The sequence below is a fragment of the Oncorhynchus clarkii genome, chromosome 5 (genome assembly GCF_045791955.1).
Source record: "Oncorhynchus clarkii lewisi isolate Uvic-CL-2024 chromosome 5, UVic_Ocla_1.0, whole genome shotgun sequence".
NCBI classification, from domain to species: domain Eukaryota; kingdom Metazoa; phylum Chordata; class Actinopteri; order Salmoniformes; family Salmonidae; genus Oncorhynchus; species Oncorhynchus clarkii.
Window position 1 is genome coordinate 62,910,499 of NC_092151.1, and position 15,767 is coordinate 62,926,265.

General features: G+C 44.4%; 1 protein-coding gene across 2 annotated transcripts in view; it reads right to left on the bottom strand.

The window, feature by feature from the left end:
- Window positions 1–1,781: 1,781 nt before the first annotated feature.
- LOC139409182 (single-stranded DNA-binding protein 3) overlaps window positions 1,782–15,767 on the bottom strand; it is a 135,827-nt gene continuing 121,841 nt past the window's right edge. Inside the window, exons 6-18 of one of the 2 annotated variants that reach the window (XM_071153976.1) lie at window positions 10,924–11,007; window positions 9,282–9,341; window positions 9,125–9,191; window positions 8,969–9,036; window positions 8,284–8,348; window positions 8,025–8,067; window positions 7,871–7,906; window positions 7,697–7,751; window positions 6,604–6,674; window positions 6,412–6,490; window positions 5,853–5,881; window positions 5,518–5,619; window positions 1,782–5,159 (exon numbers count right to left, since the gene is read on the bottom strand). In XM_071153976.1, coding sequence (XP_071010077.1) covers window positions 5,130–5,159; window positions 5,518–5,619; window positions 5,853–5,881; window positions 6,412–6,490; window positions 6,604–6,674; window positions 7,697–7,751; window positions 7,871–7,906; window positions 8,025–8,067; window positions 8,284–8,348; window positions 8,969–9,036; window positions 9,125–9,191; window positions 9,282–9,341; window positions 10,924–11,007 — 789 coding nt within the window. In that variant the 3' untranslated portion in view covers window positions 1,782–5,129. The remainder of the gene's footprint in view (window positions 5,160–5,517; window positions 5,620–5,852; window positions 5,882–6,411; window positions 6,491–6,603; window positions 6,675–7,696; window positions 7,752–7,870; window positions 7,907–8,024; window positions 8,068–8,283; window positions 8,349–8,968; window positions 9,037–9,124; window positions 9,192–9,281; window positions 9,342–10,923; window positions 11,008–15,767) is intronic. The other variant, XM_071153977.1, reaches the window with a different exon arrangement.

Consider the following 15,767-nt stretch of genomic DNA (forward strand, 5'->3'; position numbering starts at 1 on the left):
CTTTGCTAACAGGTATTGAATTGTGTCAATTAAAAACTTGCACAAGACTGTTCACATAATTGTCCATTTAAAGAAATGGTGCCAATTTATTCATTACTATGTTTAGCTAGCATTAGATAGTTAATAGTTTACCTTTACCTCGATTCAGCAGTCTCATCATGGCATTTGTAGTTCTTTATGATAGCCATATCAGCAGCTATTTACATATATATTTTAAAAATGTTTATTTAACCTTTATTTATCTAGGAAAGTCAGTTAAGAACAAATGTACATTGACAGCCTACCGGGGAACAGTGGTAGGCTTGTTCAGGGGCAGAACGACAGACGTTTACCTTGTCAGCTCGGGGATTAGAGCCAGCAACCTTTCATTTACTGGTCCAACACTAACCACCAGGCTACCTGCCGCATTTCTTTTTTTGGCGGGGTATATACAGGTGAATATATTGATAAAAGTTACCTTGCCATAGAGAGATTTACAGTTATCAAAACGTCACAACAGGGTAAGCCAACACGAAGAAGCAGTCCTCCATAGGAATGAATGGAATTCAACAGTATTTTAAATAAATCTAAATAAAGGACAAAATTACATGTATTTAATAATGTTTGGTGTATACCACACCTCGGGTCTTACTTATATATACCACACCCCGGGTCTTACTTATATATACCACACCCCGGGTCTTACTTATATATACCACACCCCGGGTCTTACTTATATATACCACACCTCGGGTCTTACTTATATATACCACACCTCGGGTCTTACTTATATATACCACACCCCGGGTCTTACTTATATATACCACACCCCGGGTCTTACTTATATATACCACACCTCGGGTCTTACTTATATATACCACACCCCGGGTCTTACTTATATATACCACACCCCGGGTCTTACTTATATATACCACACCCCGGGTCTTACTTATATATACCACACCTCGGGTCTTACTTATATATACCACACCTCGGGTCTTACTTATATATACCACACCTCGGGTCTTACTTATATATACCACACCTCGGGTCTTACTTATATATACCACACCTCGGGTCTTACTTATATATACCACACCTCGGGTCTTACTTATATATACCACACCCCGGGTCTTACTTATATATACCACACCTCGGGTCTTACTTATATATACCACACCTCGGGTCTTACTTACATGTACCACACCTCGGGTCTTACTTACATGTACCACACCTCGGGTCTTACTTACATGTACCACACCTCGGGTCTTACTTACATGTACCACACCTCGGGTCTTACATGTACCACACCTCGGGTCTTACTTACATGTACCACACCTCGGGTCTTACTGCATATAGCTTCCCAAAATATGTTACAATCATGGGGGAGTGCCAAGATGGAGGTGCAGCGGCTTCAAAACAGCACCCAGTAGTCATCTAGTGTATATATAAATAATTGTTTTAAAAAAAAAAAATTACTGAATTAATTTATATGGTTGCCAAAAACACCGAAATGGGTTCAAACCACACATTTATTTATAATTTAGTAAATTATTATTACAAGACAAGCATGTTTTGGTAAACAGCATAAACTTAGTAAATTATTATTACTGTATAAGATACTTTGGGAGATGAATCACTTTTTATTCTCTTAATGGATACATTATTCTCAAATGAGCGGTCATATTTTATGATGTCCTTGCAAAAGTTTGAAAAGCGTCAGGCTGTGTGAAGTGTCAATTAATAAAATAAATACACACTGATGATCAGATGTGCACAGAAAAAAGACTCGAACAACGAGGAAAAATCAAATTACATTTATTATTGATGCAGTTTCTTTTTTGATAAGCAAATTATCCATTTTTCTTTCAGTCTAAAGAAACTTTACAATATAAAGAAACATACAAAGGACATATTTATTACCTACACAAGACACATAACTCCCTAAGACAAGATCTGAACTATCCTACTATGAAATACAAAGCAAACCCAAGGGACAGACTGCTTCATATAGAATACTGCCATGTCATCAGAAAGGACAATGAACGGTACAGGAGAATATTTATATCCCCTCCCCTTGACCCCTGTCCCACACAACCATCCCATCACCCGCAAATCTTCCTAATGTTACAGTATTATACATCACAATAGAAGTACAGAGATGACCAACAATTGTTATACACAGAGGACTGAGAGAGGATCAGTGAGAATCAATATATACAACGCTATTTCATCAGGAGTGAATAGCAAGGACACAGTTTTTCTGCATAAGCATTACTTTTGATCTATTCTTTAATTTAAAATGGCATTAAGTATGTTTTCCTTTTTAAAGTTCTTAAATTGATAAAAATCCTTCATATTAAAAACTGTAATAATAGGTGGTCACATGTTTTAATGAGACGATGGCCTTTTGAGTAGGCAATAACCATTCTTAGAAACCATTTGAGATGATTTCTATTGGTAATAGAAGACAAGGACAGAGTGAGGACGCTCCAATTGCAAGAATAAACAGCATCATTGACATCATACATCCCCTTCACCGCCCTCTCGATCCTTACAAGATAATAAAACGACGCCTCAAACCCAGCTAAATGGATGACAGTTTATTTTCACATATGTATCCCGACCAGAAATAAGCGTTTAGGGTGCAGTTACTGTATGTTCACATGTTCAAGTAAATTTACATGCATATTTCATTTTTACCACAATTTTGTTTTGGCCAATCAAAATGTCCAGCACATCGTCTCTTTATTATGAAAACATGGACAGTTCATTTATAATTGACTTTCAGCTGTATACATTGGTAGTGACTGACATATCAAAACATGTCAATGATATCAAAATGCATTATACAGTATTTACAAAGAGGAAATTAAAGGAAAGGAGGGCTCAAGAGTGTGAGGATGGGGCTGTAGGGGGCGGGTGGGGGACAGAGGGCTGTGTGCCAGTCAGTCTGCTAGAGGAACACTGGAGTTAGTCGTTCCTCAAAACAACTTACCCAGAAGATGTCCCTGTTCAGCTCTGAATCCAAGCTACTCCATAAAGTATCTGCCAACACTATAGCAAGGTCACTGGCAAAAGACCAATCACAGACAGAAGCCAGAATGATATTAAATAAGAACAGAAATATGTAGCTTGTTGAAAAATGACTTTTTGAAATAAACGGTATCTGCCGCTTAGCACAACACACAAGAAAATCACATGAAAGTTTGTGGAACAGCCTTGGGTCAATTCACTCAATAGGTGTAGATATTCTATGGCCTTTTTTGCACACAATTTCTTGAATAGACTTCATAGAAATTAAAACAAAACAAAAAAACTAGAATAAAAGACATCGTTTGACTCACAATTCAGTCCAACCAGGTGGAATTCTCTCATTTCTCAAAGTACATATTCAAGTGTGAGTAGGTGGACTAAAAGCTACTCGGTTCCATAGAGCACTCCTTTCTTGTAGCGGGAGAGTGAATTAAGCCACACCGTGCAGTCACTCCAGTCATTTCACACTCCCATCACCAGTGGTGCTACAGCCACCCCATACCCAGGATCTAGCAGCCCATGGACAAGCCCAGACCCAGAGGGAACAGGTGGATGGGAGCTCTGTGGAGTTGGCCCCTCTCTAAACTATGGTTGCATGTGAGAGGGGTCAGACACCGGATCATAAGGATCTGTGAGGTCAACCCTAACTGGAAGGAAGCAGATGGAGGTTTGTACACCAACAACGACATGAAAACCGATAGCAAGTGGCCTGTATGACAATCAGTAAATAAAGATTGAGCCTGGAGATTGTATGCAGAGTAACAGTCAAAGCAATGCAGGAGGAGAAGGATCCACTTTCAGTATACAGAGACAAGTTGTATATCAAAACAACAAATAAACAACCACAATACAATATGTTGTATTTACAGGCAAGAGCAAATCCATAGAAGAACAGAGGGTCTGTAAAACCCTTTCCGTCTTTACTGAATTGGAAGGACACAGGTCGCAGAATAATACATGTTCAAAGCCACCTGAACTGAAAGTAGAATTAGCAATTGTCCAAATTACATTTGATCAGTCCATCTTTGCACAGTAATGCAACAAGCCTGAACAAACACTTATATACACTGACTCAACATTTTGGGAGGGGTACGTGTGACCAGACATGTAGAAGACTGACAGACTAGAGTACCAAAGGATAAAGAAGTTTCTGATATCGCCTCCATTTTCACATTGACGTTTTGGGGAACTCCAGTGATAACATGGATGGGGAGTGTCAGGAAGGATCATTCCTAGATGAGTGATGTCAAGCAGGTGAACAGCTATTCTTGTACTCCTATCGCACTCTGCTTAACTGTTTACATTTTGGTGCCATGGTTTTCTGGTAGTAAAGACATCGGCTACAAGTTCTGCGAAGAACAGAGAGGTATGCGTAGGGCGTTGAGACAAAAACAAACGAACAAGAAACATCAAATACCTAAAATCATGTAAACAGAAGTGTCATTGTGCATTTTTTGAGTGTGTGCTTATTCTGTTGTCGATGTTGTTGAGATACAATGTGCCCTTAACAGGAAATGATAACTACATCATTATAACAATATCAATTATGAAAATGATATCATTATTATTAATAAAACACAAACATATAAAGTGTTCTTGCCCTAATGCATCAGCAGTTAAGCTTTTCATTTCAAAACAAGGACACATTAACTGAATGAAGGTGAGCCTCAAACCTCACAACTGCTGCATGCAAAAACAACATTTGAACAAACAAATAATAACATGATAAAGTAGTAGAGTGGAGCCACCAGCCTTGATGCTGAGAGAACTGTTGCTGAGGAGGGTTCCTGCAGACAGCCAGAGTCCCCCACTCTCACTGTCCTGGGCCTGTGAGGAAACCAGGCGGAGAGGGAGAGTCACTGAGCTGGCTCTTCCTGTGGCTCTGAGACTGTTTCCTGCTCAGAAGCCCCACTTTGCACACACTGGGATGGGTGATCTTGATGGGAGTCCTGCGCTCCAGTGACATCCCGGGGGGCTGCAAAACACAGCACGCCATCCAGGGGGGGGGGGGGGGGGGGGGGGGCAATGCAAGATGCAGCGGGGTGGGAGGGTAAGGGGGAGAGATAAAAAAAGAAACAAAATAAAATAGAATAAAAGATAAAATAAAAAACAAATCACACACTCATCGTCATGTTGGGTGAATACTGCAGAGAGAAGAAGGGAAGGGGGGAAATAGATGAGCCAATGCCATATTACTGTTCATATGATGCTAATTCAACATGCATGCAATAAGCAACTTCACTCAATGTAATTACGATTTAGTCAACGTAAAAATGTGTTAACAAGCATAACAAGCAGACTGCTTCATGAGACAGCCAGGTAATTAGGAATGTTCTACTTTGACATTATAAAACAAATGTAATTTCGACAAGGTGAAGTAAAGACCGAAGGGAAAGTGTTTAGGATATAGGAGTAAGTCAGCAGTGAGATTAAAATCTGTTCACAGAAGCACGCTGCCTGATGGTTGCAGGTTAGGGAAGAGAACCACTGTGGAGAACTCACACTTTCACTTTGGAATGGGTTTAAAAAGTTGCCTGCCATCTCCCCATCATCCCGCGGAGTTCCCGGGGGGTTGTTCATGCCCGCCATGTTGTTGGGAGAATTCTACACAAACAAACAAAGAAACAAATCAAGATTTACCAGACAGGTCTTTCCACTCTCATCAGCCATTTCTCGTGACTGGATGTCATCATAAGGTGCCGTTATTGAATTTCTGGCAGCTTTGGGTCCAAACCAAATCATCAGTATTATAAGTGCTTTGGATAACCTTCACCTGATAGGTGTGTGTTGAAATGAATGTAAGTCTATCTAATATGGAGTCTTTTATAGAGGCTTACCTTTGGCAACCCATCCATGTCACCAGAGCCTGAAAACAACGAGAGAGAGATTGACATGAGAGAAAAGCTCATCACTGTAAAGCTATAATCAACATCTCTGGCTGGGGATCACATTCAACACTTAACACAGCTAATGTGCTTTAATTAAGCTATTCGTTTCAAATACAGATGAGACCCAACTTCATTGGCTTCATCGATCATGTCTCACCTGTCTACATAATCAATGTGCCCGCGTGCTGCCCACATAATCTGCTTCCACTTCAATCAATACTACTATGAAGAGAGCATTCCCTCTACCACCACAAGAGGGCATTGTCACAATAGGAAAGTGGTACTTCTCACAGAACTCGGCTACTGATTTTCAACAACTTAAACTAGATGACCACATCAAACTTCTACGGTAGTTCTAAATTACTGCCTAATATTAACACGCAATTTTCAGAAATGTAAATGGTCCTGTTCATCAATGGTTAAACAAATTCCAGACAAAGGTTGTACATGCTGACAGAGAATAATATTCTAAATGATTGATCAGCTGATCGCTGCTGTTAAAACTCACCTAGTGATCCGTTCATATGGTGGGGCTCCATGCTTCCCATTCCACCCATTGGGCCATCAGGGCCCGGCCCCATCGGGAACTGTAAAAAAGTTACAACTTACTGAACTTTGTCATTATCATATTAAATTGTATAATGATCACCTCTACCGATTTGAAAACAGGAAACCCATGAAAAACAAAGAGCCCGCTTACATTAGGTCTGTTACCACCAGGGCCAATAGGATTCATCATTGTGTAGATGTTTTCACTGGAATTTGTGGAGTCTGGTGAGAAGGAAACAGTCAGTCCAGGCTACAGTAACTGAGCACAACTACACAGTGTTGTCCTGCATTTCCTTCAGCCACATGCATGGACAGCTTTGAGATTAAACTCTACAAAACCACCAAACGTGACAATGCTCCATACAGACACATGCAGGTTATAACTCATCAAGCCACATGGATTGGGAAAGCCTAATGTCGCAAACTTTTCATATCTCATGTTTCCATGAACTTGGGGTTAAATCCTGATGATGACTACAATGCCAGTGGGAAGTAAACAGGATCAGCACATCATGTTGCTCTCCTTGTGTCTCCATCCTGAATAGAATATGAGGATAGAGGTGACCTTGAGCTGACATTGCAGTGTGGTGAGAGTAGGAGATACATGTATATATCAAACTAAGTGATAGATAAGAGAGAACAGGTGAAAGAGAGAGGGGAAAAAGAGGGAGAGAGAGAAGGGGAGCAAGCGAGGGAGCAAGAGAAGGGGAGAAAAAGAAAGAGAGTGTGGGGTTTGATGCCAGTTTGTGGCCCTGGGTGTAGGTTGTGCAGCAGGTTGTGCAGTCGTGACGGAGGGTGTGGTGGAGTGCGGGGGGGGGGCCTTGGCGACTGCAGTGGAAAACTGTGTTCCAGCTCTACGTGTAAGGAGCACTGTGCACAGGTTGCCCAGGCAACGCATCACAATAGAAGTATGTATATAAATAATGAATAGTGGACACAAAAAGAAACCGCTCCACACCCGAACAAAAACTGCACATCCACAGGATGTTAGACCAGAGCAGTTTGTTCTGTCTGTGCTGTCCTCAACAGGAACATCAGACTGATCACAGTCAAATGATCACAGCTCAATACCCTGCCAATTTACACAGGTCCAGTATAGACCACACATAAATAGCTACGCTTGTTTAACATACAAATCACTCAATATGTCAGTGTGGCTGTGCCCACAAAGTAAATGAGCACTGGGAGTTTAATTAGAGTGGGATGAGTGAGGAGGCACATGGAGACAAATAAGTAGGACAAACCTCCTGGGCTAGGCATGATGGGAGTTCCTGGTGGGCCTCCGCCCCCTGGAGGACCCTGGGAGAAAGACGAGAGACTTAGAGGAATGATATTCCCAAAACATTTGGACATAGTAGTAGCAGTCAGATGTCAGCTATGGCCAACAATACTAGTCATTGTTTAGGCTTAAGACTTACCACATAGTTTCCAGGAGATGAGGAGGAATAGGCTATCTATGGCGAGAACAGAAAGGGGACACAATCAGTAAACTTGTGACTTTCACAACAAAGAAATGGCTCTAAAACCAATAAGGCATTAGAGTGATTGAGAAGGTGCGTGAGCAGGACTTACTGAGTTTGCGTTGGGATTGGGCCAACCTCGACCTCCAGGACCCCTGACACAGACAGAGGGGAGAAGAGGTTGTGTGAGAGAGGCTCACTGCAGAACAAAGAGCTTGTATTCCCTCAGATTGTTACTTGTCAAATATTCTTACGTCCCATCAGTGCTATTAATAGAAATTGTATTAGCAATTCAGATATTTGGACAAAATAAAACATCATAATAAGTAGACGGAGGTGATGAAATGCCTTTGGAGAATGACTGTACTCACATGTTCATCCCTGGCATTCCTGGCCCCATGGAGTTGGGAGGAGGCCTCATTCCACCACCATAGTTCTACACAGAGAGAGGAACACACCTTTCATATTACCGAGGACAATACATTCCAGGGATCACACTCTCATTTGTTCTGTTTGAGCCAGGCGATTTTAATGACTCGATCCTGATTAGTAATGTATGTGTATAACGATAACAGGGGCGGACTTGTGTGTGTCTAAGTTGTGATGTGATGGCTGCACAGTGGGGGCTTGGCAGGATGGCAGCGTGGGGCAGGACACAGAGCAGCTCCACTCAGAGGTAGAGTTTTGTTCAGCAGACGATTACACTTGTCGAGCAGATGCCGCACCAGCTGCTGAATTGTTGACTGCCAAAGTCACACAGTAAGGGAGGCGGGGAGAAGGGCAGCAGGGCACAGTGGGCCACGATGCTCAAACTGACTGATTGGAAACTAGACAGCGGAATTAAAAACTCAACGAGGAGAGAGTGGTACTTGAGAGGTATTATGTCAGGCTTGCTTTGAGACCGATAGAAAAAGGTTGAGACTAAATTTATGGGATAAAGTAGAGATGAATAAAACCTTGTGTGCTCAGTGTGTTGTGCTGTAAAGGGACATGGGGTTCATGGACAGAGGGGTGGAGCAGCAGACTTTAGGGGAGAGGAATGGTGCCTGGCTGTACCTGTGGGCCCATGCCGCCCATCCCTCTGGGGGGGTTCATCCGCATCGGGCCGCCCATGTTTGGATGTCCTGGAGGAGGAACGATTGAGAGAAAGTTGTCAGCGTGGGACAATTTCAGACCAAATACATTCTACAAGCACATATCCTTAAGTTATACCCTGTGGTCTGGTGGGATCCAGACTGTTTGGCAGGAGTGGTTGTGACCCTGGGACTCCCACAGGTGGCTGAAGGAAGAAGGGAGAGAGAGAGAGAGAAACATTAGCACAGAGCATTCAACTCCCTAAAAATGTACACCTCAGAGATAGATACCTTACCTGATTTGGCATGCGAAGTGAGGGACGAGGTCCACCTGGGTACCGTGGGGACATGAAAGGCTGTGGGGAGGAGGACAGATGTTAACATTAGTCCTATCCATCATGCGTGTTACTTGCAGCTGTCAGCAGGGGGAGCCATTGTGCTGGAGAAAAAGCTCCAAGTTTGAAGGTGCTTTGTTGTCATTCTACACAAGGCAAAGGTTGTGTCAGGGTTCTGAAGGCCAGTCCTCGGATACTGAAAACAAATAGAACATACAGAGACAGAGAGACAGATATATAGCTGAGGGTGAACATGGTTGTGGGTGACGCAGCATGTTGAATGAGGGAACAGTAGCAGATGAGGGTACAGATGGGTGGTGGATGTGGCTGGGAGGGTGTGCAGGAGGGTAGTGAAGAATACACACACCTACATCTGTTTTTCCATATGCATCCACACACTGTACTGACCATCGTACCACAGAGAGCTACAAGAAACATTTCTACAGTGTGTTGCAACCACAGAAAATAGCTCAATGTATCTAATGAAACAATAACATTCGGAAAATAATTGAATCCATCAAGGGACAACAAACTTAAATATAATATAATCATCAAGAGTGCAACTAACCAGTGTGATTGACAGTCAATCATTACAAACACATTATCACGCTATAAGAAACGCGTACAGGCAGGCGAAACATGACACCATGACAACAAAGAAACAGGCTTTCAGAGCCAATTAAACGCAAGCTACTAGTTGGGCGAGGGGAAACGAGGCCAGCTGGAGGACAGCTTATATAATGACCAGGCCCTGAAGGGAAAGACTGCTGTTTCCCCTCCACCCCCTCTCAGGTCCCTCCCTGTCTCTCTCCCCCAATCTCAATCTCTCTCTCTCTGCCTTTGTCTTAGCCAAGTTGTGGTGAGTTTGTGTACGAGCGCTCCACAGTGTCAGGCACTGCTGCAATATTAATGGGATATTGATGGGAGATGGGATAGTGAGTGCTGGGCTTAGGAAGAGGAGAGAGTCGGCCTGCTCCTCCCCTCCTCTCCTTCCTACAGCTGGGCCAACACAGCTGAATTATTTATCCCATCTACAGCGTTATGGCCACTGTCTGTCTGTCCACAACTAGGTAGCAGGGCAGTTTGTATAGACATAGGTTGTGGGGGGTGGAAGTCAGGTTAGGAGTGGGGGTAGGGGGAGAGGGGGTGTGGGTGAGTGAGTGAATGAGTGAGTGAGACGAAGAGAGAGAGACAGATAAGGAGTGAGTGGGTGTAGAAGAGGAGGATAGGATAGATAGGGAGGAAGAGAACAGAGGCCTCTCTGTGTGAGTGGATAGGCAGAGGGAGTTAGTGATTGAGTGAGAAAGTGGAAGAGGGACTGCCTGCCTGTGTGAGAAACACTCTTTTCACACCACAAGTTACTTTTTCATAGCAGGTTAGGAGAAATTATGCAGCAGGTAGGGAGAATGTGGCAGGTTAGGAGAATTAGGTTAGGAAAGGGGTTAGCGAAAATGCTCTTCTAACCTGCTAAGAAAATCCCTTCCGGGCGTATCTGCATCGACGTGGTGCGAAAAAAAGGTTTGTCCCTGCCTGTGCAGCAAAAGGTGAGGGAGAGGGGGCAGAGTGTATGTGAGAGACCAGGGTGTGTGTGAGTGCGTCTTACCTGGCCGTGAGGTCCCATCATGGGGTTGTTGGGGTTGTGTGGGGGTGGCTGTGCGTGGGGTGACGGCTGGGAGCCAGGAGGTCCCTTTAAGAGAGAAGAGAGAGGGAGATGAGGGATACAGTGTTGCTTGGAGGACCATGGACAGAACCTGGCTGTAGCTGCTCCGTCTACCTCACAATAACAGCAGCAGCAGTACAATACACCACTATGGCTAACTGTTCATAATGTATGTACCGTAGACCATTACCACAACACAGATGAATGTATGGATCTCCAATATAGTTATTTAAATGGATCATACATCTTTGTGTTGAATAATATGTCCAATGAAATATAATTAACACAAGGAATCTCTTAAACTTAACTTCTAACCAACAGAACATCTCTCTCAGTGTAAAAAAAAGATGGCTGAGAGATGAAAAAAGAGCTGATCATATACAGGAACTATGTAAACATATGACATATGAAACAACTGACAACTAACCTCAGATAACCTGCTAAGCAACCACGTTCAAAACAGGACCGGCTCCAACTTTTAACAAGCCATATGTAAACCCAGAGTCATACAGTGTACAGAGAGGAGACCACACACGTTCACAGTGTTATCAACCAGTCTGTGAACCTCCATGAGACCTGAAGCACTCAACCATGCCCCCCCCCCACACACACACACACACACACACACACACCCTTGAAGCCTTCAGGTAATTTTGCAGACTGGTAATCCTGCCCTTTCCAAATCAGCAATACCAGACACACACCTGTATGAGTACCAAGCCCATCCACCGACACGTACGTCCCCATTTCCCCTGAACGTGTTTCCACGGCAGCACGTTTGCAGGTCTTTGCACCTGGCCAGGAGACAATTCTACTATTCAACGTCATCTCACTAGGAAGAGCCGACCTGTCTGATGAAACCTCGGTAAATCTCTCTTCAGTTCCAACAGACCAAGCAGCAGCAGCTGCACAGATACCAGCAGCATCTTCTCATTCTCACCCACCATGAGAAGCTCTGGCACCGGGGAGATGGTGGTGAGCTGACAGAGGAGAGCAGTGAAAACCCACTGCTTGAGCACAATAAACAAAGGAATAAAAACCTCGACTGATGCATTCAACTAGTATTTTATAAAAGATTCATTACAGAAACGCTTCAGCCCGAGAAGTCAAGCAGCAAGTCAAACTTGGGTGGTTGAGAGGTGTACAGAGTAAATGGGGTAGGCAGTCAGCCATTGTCCTCCTCAGCCACCTCACGTGCAGGTTCTCCATGTGAGAGCCATGTTGATAAAGGCACATAGCTGTGGATCTATGAGGAGCTCTTGAGATGAAGTGTTTGCAGCGTGGTGTATTGAATTCACATAAATTGTTGCCCAATAGAGCGTTTCACATGAAGTCTTCACAAGTATGTGTTTTGTATATAAAACCCACTTACCATAGTGGCCTTGTGCTTTCATTCCCAATTCTTGCCCATATTGAGTGGAGACAAATATTACATTTTTAAATGGTAACAAATGTGACTGCATCTATAGAGCGTGGTAGCTCTGACATACTGTAAGTGTTCGAGAAATGACTGAGGTGGGTCCTGAGATCGTTTTGGGTTGTGGCTAACACCAGCTGCGCTAGCTGGCCTCAGCACGTTAGCATGGAGGGCTAGCGCTGCCATCCTTCCGTCAGATCCCAGAGTTATTACTGTTGGGGAGTCTGTCGTAGCGTAGCAGTGTGTCTAACAAGCCACCCCTGCAGAGCCAGGCAACACTAGCCCAGCTGCTGTAACCTGCAGCCCCTGCTCCTCCTCTCTCTATCTGGCCCTCTATAATACCTTATAACGGAGCTCCACTTGCTACTCTGGACTCCCTCAGTCTCCATGCTATCAGGACTGAATTTGGAAGCATATGGCATTCATGAGGTTTGTGGTCCCTTCGATGTGTGCCTGCAGAGACAGTGCTTGCAGAGACAAGGGACGAGACCAATCCGCGCCTGAAAAACAACGTGGCTGGACTGCGTGTGGGTGTCTGTGTTTGTAAGAGTCTGTGTGTGAGAGAGAGGGGGGAGGGGAGGGGGGGGGGGGGGGGGTAAATGAAGCAATTAATACAATCATTTTCAACCCAGCTAAGGAGATAACAGCTTGGCAGCGTACCACAAACCCATCAACAACCCCCCCCCCCCCCCCGACGTACTCCCAGACTCCCCCTCCTCAGATCTGCATTAGGAAGAACACAACACCTCTGCTGCTGCTATCCCTGAAGGGGTAGTAACACTGAACACAGAACGGATGGCTATACTGAGCCAGTCATGTGTATGTATGTACCGTATCTACAGTACTGCCCACCACCACAAGAGGGCAGTGTGGAACTACTGAGAGAGGCAGGCAGAGCACAAAGCCAAACTGAAACACAACAAACAAAGCCTGGATGAACAACAGCACAATACACACTCATTGTCATTCCTTTCTTACATTCCAGCGGGCAGAAGCAGCAGCTCTACAGGCTCATGGCATGGCAACATGTCAGCTCGGTGGGGAGAGACTGCCCCGAGTGTCCCCCCCCCCCCCGAGGAGACTGGAGAACAGTGCGCTGACAGTCGTTTAGCATGTTTCTGTGAGTCACTGCCGTGTATCTATGATTCCTGCCTCAGCGGTCAGGAATGCCAGTCGATATGCTACTTCCAGACTAGGCTACAGACAGACCGTTGATAAAGTGAACAACAGAGTGGTTGGTGGTGGTAGTAGAGAGAGCGAGAGCGAGAGCGAGAGAAAGAGAAAGAGAAAGAGAGAGAAGGGTTGGCCCAGGAATGCCAACATTCCTTCTCCAGTGGTCCCATTCACTCATCACTTCTTCTTCCATTAAGTATTTTCAAACTTTTACCTCTAGGATCCAGTGTAACCTACCAGTGACCAAGCCATCTCCAAACACAATGGGTAGTCCAACTCGACAGAGTTCAGCACCTGATTCTCAACAAGAGAGTAGCTACTATACATAAGCTAGACAAGTCTACCTATCGGTACCTCGACTCAGACACATTCAACTGACCTCAAACTCAGTCTTGATTTAGAGTTTACACCCAGGCTACAGAACTACGATACGTTCAATTGTGATCCAACTTCAATGACAGTTAGCGACTATGGAGAGACATTCCTGTAACAGAACATATAGATTAGAAACCATCTCTGTTCCATTTATCACAACTGTTAACTCCTTCAGTGTTTGTAATACCAATGGATTGACATTGTTTTCTTCTATCCCCACTGGGCCAACATGCTGTTAGTGTGAGCCGGCAGTTTCTCCTTGTCCTCTCCTAGTGTGAGTTGGGCCTGCCCTTCCCAGAGGGGCTGCTGCAGTGGAGTTTTGGCGTGAGGATTATTAAGCGGGCTGACCCCTGCTATACCAGGGAGAATCGCAGATCCGGGCCAGACGCCAACATGCAGGCTTTGTGGTCCTCCTTCCACACTTCTCTCTCTCCTCTCCTGCAGGAGCCTGATCTGAGTCTTGGCCTGTAAGGTACAGATTAGGGGAGTCTTGAAGCTGCGGGGGCCCCCCCTCTACCCCCCCGCCCAGTCTTCACTCTCTGGGCTGCTGCTACCACGGCAGTTAATTACCCCTCTCTTCTGCATCTGGGACGGATGCTAGAAAACACACTGCCTGCTACTAGTGTACACACATACACACAGCCATGCACAATCATACTGTATGCAGTACTGTACACACACACACACAGCCATGCACAATCATACTGTATGCAGTACTGTACACACATACACAGCCATGCACAATCATACTGTATGCAGTACTGTACACACACACACACAGCCATGCACAATCATACTGTATGCAGTACTGTACACACATACACAGCCATGCACAATCATACCGTTTGCAGTACTGTACACACATACACACAGCCATGCACAATCATACTGTATGCAGTACTGTACACACATACACAGCCATGCACAATCATACTGTATGCAGTACTGTACACACATACACAGCCATGCACAATCATACTGTATGCAGTACTGTACACACATACACAGCCATACACAATCATACTGTATGCAGTACTGTACACACACACACAGCCATACACAATCATACTGTATGCAGTACAGTACACACACACACACACACACACACAGCCATGCACAATCATACTGTATGCAGTACTGTACACACACACACACACACACACAGCCATGCACAATCATACTGTATGCAGTACTGTACACACACACACACACACACACAGCCATACACAATCATACTGTATGCAGTACTGTACACACACATACACACACACACACAGCCATGCACAATCATATTGTATGCAGTACTGTACACACACACACAGCCATACACAATCATACTGTATGCAGTACTGTACACACACACAGCCATGCACAATCATACTGTATGCAGTACTGTACACACACACACAGCCATTCACAATCATACTGTATGCAGTACTGTACACACACACACACACAGCCATGCACAATCATACTGTATGCAGTACTGTACACACACACACACAGCCATGTACAATCATACTGTATGCAGTACTGTACACACACACAGCCATGCACAATCATACTGTATGCAGTACTGTACACACACACACACAGCCATGCACAATCATACTGTATGCAGTACTGTACACACACACACACACACACACACAGCCATGCACAATCATACTGTATGCTGTACTGTACACACACACACAGCCATGCACAATCATACTGTATGCTGTACTGTACACACATACACAGCCATGCACAATCATACCGCATGCTGTACTGTACACCCATACACAATCATACCGTATGCTGTACTGTACACCCATACACA